At 37.3% G+C, this 9,451-nt stretch overlaps 1 protein-coding gene across 1 annotated transcript; it reads right to left on the bottom strand.

Annotated features, from left to right (window-relative positions):
* Positions 1-502: 502 nt before the first annotated feature.
* On the bottom strand, positions 503-4,539 carry LOC311092199 (inhibin beta B chain). Its single transcript, XM_084128676.1, has 2 exons — positions 3,949-4,539; positions 503-2,631 (listed from the first exon to the last, which is right to left on the bottom strand). The coding sequence occupies exons 1-2, from the start codon at positions 4,316-4,318 to the stop codon at positions 1,874-1,876; spliced, it is 1,128 nt and encodes a 375-aa protein (XP_083984802.1). The 5' UTR covers positions 4,319-4,539; the 3' UTR covers positions 503-1,873.
* Between the last annotated feature and the right edge of the window lie 4,912 nt (positions 4,540-9,451).

Below are 9,451 nucleotides of genomic sequence, written 5' to 3'. Positions count from 1 at the left end.
ATAGCAATAGCGCCACCTGCTGGTAGCAGGAAGTGTGGCAAATACAAAACGTGCTCGAAAAATCATGAAACTTTGCACACACTTCAGAAGTGGTGAAAATTTACGTGTGATATGGTTTTCAAAATTGGGTGGGGCAAAATGGCTTAATTATTGCCCCTACATTTTGACCCGGCTCGACGTTTCACGTACAGGTATGAAATTTGGTACATACATGTAATGACCAAATACCTACAAAAAAGTCTCTTGGAGCGTAGCCCTAAACACAACAGGAAGTCAGCTATTTTGAACTTCCTCTCAGATTTTGTGCAGTTTTTGCCATTTCCTGATGCCATTTAACAAACTCCTCCTACAGTTTTGATCTGATCCTCTTCAAATTTGGTGAGTGTAATTTTAAGGCCTTTCCTAAAGGCGCCGGGTGGCGGTGGCAGGGGTGCGAGGGCCCTTTTCATCGCTGCTTGCAGCTTTAATTTAGTTTTAGTTTTTCATTAAACCAGGCATGAAGTATAGGTAAAATATTTATTTTCAAAATCACACACATTCAGCAAAAATTACAACGAACAGTACAGTACAGATTTCCAAGCTCTCTCCCACTTATAAGAAAATATTCCTTTAATAAAAAATTATATAAATTAATCTCTTAGAGTTAAAGCTCCTTCAAAGAGCTTTAATGAATAGCTTTAATATTGTGCAACAAGTTACAGTATTATTTTTGTCGAAGCAAAAATAAACAGCACATGATGATCAGATTTGCATGGCTTGATTTGTACTAACTATGCAAAATAACGTATAAAGTGCAGTTGCAGAACGTTATGAGCTCAAACCCGTCCGATGCAGTGAATCCACACACTGATATATCACACACTGATTTAGGCATCCCTAGGAAGTGCTTCAAACCAAATGAGACAAAATACACACACAAAACATGACACTTGTAACATGTACAATGTAGATTATTGTACTGTTTGTAGATTATCGTACATTAACTGTACTGCTTTTGCAAAGGCGCTATATAAATAAAACTTTGGCGTAAACGGTAAAAAGTAAGCTATCATGAGAGAAACATTCATCAGATAATGCATTGCATGCAAAGAAAAAGTATATTCTTTCTCAGTATTTTTGTATTGTTTTCCGTTACAAAGATCTAAACATTATTAAAACTGGGGAAGCAAAGTGACTGAAGATATTAAGTCTTGTTTCTAAATGAATTGAGAACTATGAAAGAATAGAACATTTTAAAAGATAATTGCGACTTTTTACATCTTGCAATTCTGACTTTATTTCTCAGAATTGCGAGATATAAAGTCAAAATTGTGAGATATAAAGTCAGAATTGCGAGTTATAAAGCCAGAGTTGCGAGATTAAAGTCAGAATTGCGAGATATAAAGTCAGAATTGCGAGTTATAAAGCCAGAGTTGCGAGATTAAAGTCAGAATTCTGAGATAAAAAGTAGGAATTGCAAGATGTAAACTCGCAATTGTGAGAAAAAAGTCAGAATTGTGAGATAAAAAGTTGCAATTACCTTTTTAATTTTGTATTCTGTGGCGGAAACAAGTTTCCATAGAGAACAAATATCTACCAATGGAGTCAGAAAAATAAACTTAATTCAAAGGAACACCAAGACGATTTTTCCCCCTTGTTTTAAGCACTTAATTCTGACTCGAGTCATTTTGCTTCTCAAGTAAATGTCTCTTGAGCCACTCTCAGACCTTCACTGGGACGGGTGGCAATACCTGAATGTCATGTTGGGTAACCGTGCCAGTGTGCTTCCCTGAGCATTTGAACATCTATAAAAACCCATAATGCTTAGACAGAAAGCCTTGATTAGAAGGTGTTCCAGCGGCTGATAAATAAGAGCACTGCTAATGTTTATAGTTTATGTGCACCCGCAGGACTCCACGATCATGTCCGGGACGTCGGTCTTCACGATGGTGTGCTGAGAGTTGAAGTAAACCATTGAGAGCGGGCGCCTCTGGATGGGAACGCAGCAGGACGACACGGCGGTCTGGATCCCGTTAGCCTTTAGCTGACTGAAGACGGTGGCGTGAAACGAGGAGGCGATGCCTGGCGACCCCGAGAGATGTTGAGGACACTGTCCCATACAGTAGTTCATGTGGTATCCCTCGGGCGCGATGATCCAGTCCTGCCACTGTATATCACGAAACTTAATGTACAAGTCTTTCTTGCAGCACACGCTCACGTCGTCTCCGCAGCGTAGCGAGCGCTTGCTCAGCGCGTGAGTCGCGGCGTCTTCACGCAAACGCACCTGCGCTACGAGGAACGGCTGGTGTTCGCCGGAAGCGTCGCGGACACACAGGTTTCGTTCTCCGTCTTCGCAGTGAACCTCGAGGTTGAGACGGCGCTGGCCTCCGTCTAGAAAGGCTTGCAGGGCGACGGTGACGGGGAACGTGTGCCAGCCGCCCCGCGAAACCTCAACGCTTCTCTGGATTAGCAGCGTGCGATTGTTAGCGCCCGACAGGTAGATCTCAGCGCTCACACGCTCACCTGGACGAGGGGCGTCCGCTGGACGGACGTAGAGCCACAGTGACGACTGAAGAACTTGAACACTGTGGCCTTTCTCCTGGAGGAACTGGAATGATAGACTGGTGTCGAAACCGGTGGAAACCTCGTCATCTGGAGAGAAATCACACAGAAGAGCTTAGAAGAGGGAACCGTAAACCTGCAAACCAGTGGTTGTGGTTATGATGATAAATCCAAGTGATATGATACCAAATATCTGCAGCTGTTTTTGCACAGCAGAAATAACTGGAAGTGAATGACATCGGAATTATGCATGTATATAATTAAGAAATATTTGCATGTATATATATTTATATATAATTTATATATAAATATAGATATTTTATATATAAATAACAAATTTTTCCTAAATATATACATGCATGTGTGTGTATTTATATATATACAAAATAAGTATACACAGTTCACACACTTGGCCTATATTATGTAAACATAAACTTTTATTTTGGATGCGATTAAGGCCCAGCACTAATGTCTATATATTTTTTTATTTTTGTTCATAACTTTGGCTCTGAGAACGTTTGCCTCTGCACTGTAAAAAAATATTTTCATGATTTGTTTTCACAACTTTTTTTCTTTTGTCAAATCAACTTAAATAATTCATGTGGTTCAGATAACATAATATTTTGAGTTTCTGTTGAATAAGCCAATATCCTCATTGTATTAACTCAAATCTTTAATTTCAATGAACTCAAAATTGTAAATTGTAAAAAGGCGACCAGGTAACTTTTTTTTAAGGTAAACAAACATATTTTTTTACATTGTAGAAACATTCTTCAAATGTCTTTGCGTTCATGTTGTTTTAACTTAAAAAGTAAGTGGTTGCCTTACAATTTTGAGTTCATTAAAAATAAAAATTTGAGTTAATACAATGAAGGATATTGGTTTATTCAACAGAAACTCAAAATATTATGTTATCTGAACCAAAATAATTATCCAAGCTGATTTGACAAAAGATAAAAGTTGTGATAACAAATCATGAAAATAATTTTATTTCATATTTTATTTTCAATGACTTTAATTCATTTTTTTTATTTTCAATGAACTCAACGAACTTTTTTTTAGCGTGGGTACCAATGAACACAAAGACATTTTAAGAATGTGTCTACACTGTAAAAAATATTGATATATATTTTCATGATTTGTTTTCACAACTTTTTTTCTTTTGTCAAATCAACTTAGATAATTCACGTGGTTCAGATCAAATAATATTTTGAGTTTCTGTTGAATAAACCAGTCTCCTTCATTGCATTAACTTATGAACTCAGGTTTGTGAGGCAACCAGGTAACTTACTTTTTAAAGTTAAACCAACCATTTTTTTTTTTTTTTTTTTTTTTACACTGTGGGTACCAATGAACCCAAATACATTTTAAGAAGGTTTCAATGCAAGTCACATGTAGGCTACTCACCGACATCAGCAAAGCTCACTATCTCGTATGCCTGGTTATTCGTGTAGGAGTTCGGTAAGTTATTGTCCAGCTCCAGGGTCCCGTCCTGTCTCACGCGCCCCGCGTGCAGTTTCCGAAGTGCGGTCATGAGCGCGGCGCGTGGCACTGCATGCGTGATGTTCGGCCTCTCCCGCAGGTGAAGCTTGTTCAGAATCTGTTGTTTCGCAATCTCGACCAGGTATCGCTCCTCCACGTCCTTCTCCATCGCCGGTATACCGCACGTCGGGCACGCGGTGGTGGCCGTGCTCGTGCCCTTCACCTTGAGCGCGCTCAGCACCACCAGCGTGGACAGCACCGTGAACGCGGACCACGAGAACGACTCTGAGATCATGATGCAAAGTTTTGCTTTGCTCGTTTCACTGGGACTGGTTTGGAGAGAGTGAGAACTAGTGAGTGGCCGCAGAGAGTGAGCACTCAGAAGTGGGGTAATCCATCAAAAGTTGTGATACGTTTAAGGGACGCACCAATGACGGTGTCTGTCACACATGTGCACGCGCTCGAGGGGAGGGAGGACCGTGGAGTTGAGCGACACACACACATGCACACAAACACACTCCTCACTGAAGCATAGCTATATATATAGCCCTGCCTGGGTTAATCATTAGTGCGAACAAATAAACACACACACTTACAGTGCCACGTCGAGCCGCAGTCCAAAGCCTCACCTCTGTCCCAGTGACCCGCAACACTGTAACACTGTAACCCTAAACCACTCGAACGGCACATATGACGCAATCCAGGCTGTTTCATACAGGGAAACCAGTTCGGTGTAGATGCTGGAGTCACAGCATCCGATCACTCATCCTCTAGTTTGTGCAGAAACAAACTCCCAGACCATGCACTCTTAAAAATAAAGCTTCTTTATGGGTTCAATGAAGAACCTTTAACAACCTTTCCCTTGCTCAAAATGTTCTTTATAGTGTAAGTCAATAATTGTATCCCTTAAAACTCATCTTTGATCACCAAAATTACATATTTAAACGTTTTTTTCCTTGAATTTTCTTTCATGCCTTAAAATCTCTTGAATGTAACTCGACACCCTTGCCTCATTTAGTATGCGCGGTTCTATGAATATGCAAATGAGCCCCGCCTCCACTCACTCACTCAGCTCAGAGATCCACTGGTTGACGATCACACGTTGATCTGATTGGTTACAAGGTAGTTTGTGACGTCAGAAACACCAGCGATTTCAAAGCGTGTTTTTGAGACTGTCTTTGGTTCACTGCAGTTTTAAGGAGAAAATACTCAGCAATGGAGTCGACTTATGAATTTACACATGGTTTGTCTTAAAGCATATTAAAAACACCACATAGACACATAAACAACATTAAAAGCTGGATTTACACCACATGGGGACTTTTAAGAACTCACTGAAAGGTTCTTTATAAACAAAAATAGGTTCATAGCGATGAAAAAAATCTTTTGGAGCCTTTATTTTTTAAAAGTATATCTGACCTGAAAGGCCCCCCCCCCCAAAAAAAAAATCCAATGTTGTTTGTTTCCCACCGTTCTTCAGGAGAAAGTCAAACAGGTCAATTATGTGTGTTTTTTTTTTGTTTGTTTTTGTGAGCTGTCCCTTTAATATTCAATAATATATAGAGAGGTGTTGATTATTATTTTTATTTAAGAAAGAATATTTTTAACAAAAAATTGTGCATTGTATGCGGGGGTTTGAATAGGTTGAGTTCAGATATCATACAGTTTAATAGCGCTGGTTCAATAAATGTTTGTGCATCAGGGTTTTATGCACTTTAACCCTGTCATGCGTAGTTTAACGACTAACAAACTATGCGTTGTCTGATGGCTATTTAATAGGAGTTTAATGGTGATCTGTATCACAAGAAATAAATAAAAAGGCAACGCGAAAAAATATGAATAATATCTTTTTCATCTTTACATGGACAATCATCCTGAGACACCAGAGCAGCAGGAGATGCTGTAACTGAAAAAAACATAAGTAAAATTTACTGAATTTTTCTTTGGCAAGTTTTTGCACGCATATTTTTAAAGTAAATTTCACACATGGAATGAAGTAAACTCTACTCAACTAAGTTAAGTGAAAGTAACAAAGAAAATAAGTCATTTGAACTTGGCTATAGTAAAAGGTTGAGTAATATCTATTTAGCTGAAGTTTCCTTTGCTATACATTTCACTCAGACAATATAACATTGAATTAAACCACACTTTTAAAGTATATGCTTTACTTAATACAGTAATTAATACAATAGATAATGTGTGAGACACCATATCTACATATTTAAGAGCATGTTTGATGTGAACGCAAGAGATCTCAATACTTGGTAGACAATACACAATGACGGTAACATTTGATGGATCGTTTTTGTGTTTGAATGTGTAATTTTGAGTAGAAAATTCCAAATGTCACAAAATGGCAAGTTACTAATCCTAACAACATAAGCAGTGATAAAGCAGCTGGAAAACAGTGAAAAATCAACCTCATTAATTATTCAAGGCCCAGTGCATGATGGGAACAGCGGTATCAGAAAAGTTGAGTAATATTACTTAATTTTATAACATTGACATTTACGCTTTAATTTCTACATGCTTGAATTGAGTACTAATATAGAATTTACTTCGTTTTTTAAATTCTTTCCTGAACTAACTTTTTCATTGTTGTTTTTTTTGTAGTATTTACTTCACTACAAAATTCATTTTTATCAGTGTGCTGCAGATCTGTAAATAAGAAAGCTAAAAAAAACACCTAGAATTTGTTTAATATTCTTTCATAATATGCTTTTCATTTTTTGTGACCTCACTTTTTCTTTTTTTCTTTCTTCTTTCTCGTATTTCTCTTTGCTGATAATTTGCAATAGATAAATCAGGCTTCCTTATATTATTTTTCTTGTTGACTATAGAACTATAACATGTTTATTGTCTGAAAGTTTGTCTGTTTTTGTATCTTATGTTTGTTAAAAATTGCAATAAAAAACCTTCAGTTCAGCTCTCAGTGCGCAGGCGCCGTCTAGTGGCCACACGTCATCACTGTTCCCTATGACGGCTGGATAATGAATAATGAACATGGCTTACATTATATGAGCTGTTGTATTTATAAGTGAATATACAAAATTTGATTGTTAGAATTTTTTTGTTGTTGTTAAAGTTTAATAGTTTTTCTTACTTCAAATTCTTAGATGGCACCATCTGAACTTTTGAAATTGCATGGTACCTGCAAGCTGCAAAGTTTCAGACATTATTTGTATTGTCGTTCATGTTTTCCGATAGCTATGTTTTGGCCACATCGGTAAAGCACATTCCATTAATGGTTTATTTCGTCTCTGGGTTATATTTGAATGTGGAACTTGATCATGTCAGACAAACATTACCTCACATATTTAAGCTTTTCAAGTTGTTCAAACAACTATTTCGCCACTCTCACGAATCACTCTAAAATGGATCACAGATCTGAAAGATTCACACGTCGTATAATTGACAGGTTTGATTGGGGGAGATTGAGAACGTTCTTTCATCAGAATATTATTTGCTGAAGCTAAAATCACAAAACACAAAAACTGCTTATAAATGCATAAATCTGATGAAACCACTGAGGTCTGTCAGCAGATTTCACCCCAATATTTACAGAATACACAGAGATAAGAATCTTTCACAAGATCTGACCGTTCTGATGGTCAAAGAAGAAACACTTAGTCCCGGGCAAGCGTGCACGTGCACGAGCCCCTATTTCAAAAGTGCCCCTCTCAAACAAATATCAATGATAATATTGTGGTCAATAAAACAAAATGCATTTGATTATAATTAACATGACAATGTGTACAAAACTAAAGTAGCCTAAATTCACGTTTATTGTTACGTTTCTGTCAGTCTGAGGTGTCGTTGCTATAACGCGTTGCTATGGGTTGCGTCACTTGCGTCAAGTTGCGTGTCTTGCTTCGGTCTTGACTGACCTAAAAGTAGTGTGTGGACGGCAGGCATAAGTTATGCGTTTTAAAATGAAAATGCACTCGTGTGACGTAGGTAGGCTATCCACATTCTGCTCGGAAACCGATGCTCTTTCAGTGAGTATATGGCTCGACGGCAGGAAAAAAATAAAACAAACAATTTTTAAACTTTTCCTTTTTCAATAATAAAAGGTTGTGTGTCGATTCGATTAAAAATCCACATATCACATTTTTTAAAATATTACATAATTCATTGAAGCCTGTTTGTCATGTATAATAGCCTACTGCACCGACCAATCGTCATCTGGCACAACAAGTTCACATTTCATTGGACAATGTGAAGTGGAGCGCTAATTTTCCGGTCATTTATAAATAAATCGTTTGAAAATTAAATGGACATACGAATTTATACATTTATGAAGCGATCTGAGTCTGGGTCGTTTAACTAATGGATGTTAATTGACTACAAAGCACTGCACAAAACCAGCACCAAAAGTAGCATTAATGGTAAGTATAGTATTCAAGTCACTATATACACCGTTTACCATCTGATCATGAAACTATCATAGTTTGTGAAATGAAGCCCAGGCCTATTATGTGAAGTGTAGGCTGACAACAACACGCGAAATGGTGACTTTATTATTTTAACATTTTTGATAATTTTGCAGCAATAGTATAATAGTACAGTACTACTGGTTAAAAATTTGCACACACATTACTATTTTTTTTTTTTTAGAAGTCCCTTATTCGCATCAAGCCTGCATTTATTTGATAAAAAATAATGGTTTTCTATTTCAATATTCTTTATAATATCATTTACTTCTGTGATGCAAAGCATATATATATATATATATATATATATATATATATATATATATAAATATATATATATATATATATATATATGTATATATACACAGCTTCTCTCTCTCTCTCTCTCTCTCTCTCTCTCTCTTTCTCTCTCTCTCTCTCTCTCTCTCTCTATATATATATATATACATATATACAACACATTCTCATACCCAAATCGTCACTTTCTCGTCACTTTCTGACATTCGTCAATATCTGACGCACAAAGCACCCTTTAGCGTCCATATGAGACGCTTCGGTTATGGGTAGGTTTAGGCGTCATGTAACTGACGCTTTCGAAAGTTCGTCAATATCCGACGCACAAAGCACCCTTGGCGTCAATATGAGACGCTTCGGTTATGGGTAGGTTTAGGTCTGTGGTAGGGTTATGCGTCTCATATGGACGCTAAAGGGTGCTTTGTGCGTCGGATATTGACGAATGTCAGAAAGTGACGAGAAAGTGACGATTTGGTATATACCCCTTTTTTACATTTGAGCCCCTGGCCCTGAGGAACTCTCTGCACACAAACAGCCAAATTAGCTCATATCAACTAGAATTATGCATAAAATGGTAATTTTCATTCTTTACACTCTTAAAAATAAAGGTTCCAAAAGTTGTTTTTTTTAGCATTGCCATAGAAGAAACATTTATTCTTTCTTACAGCGAAGAACATTTTAATAATCTAACAAACTTTTTT

Source organism: Abramis brama (assembly GCF_963993115.1).
Source record: "Abramis brama genome assembly, chromosome: 11".
Taxonomy (NCBI): Eukaryota; Metazoa; Chordata; class Actinopteri; order Cypriniformes; family Leuciscidae; genus Abramis; species Abramis brama.
This window is presented reverse-complemented; position numbering and strand designations above follow the sequence as displayed.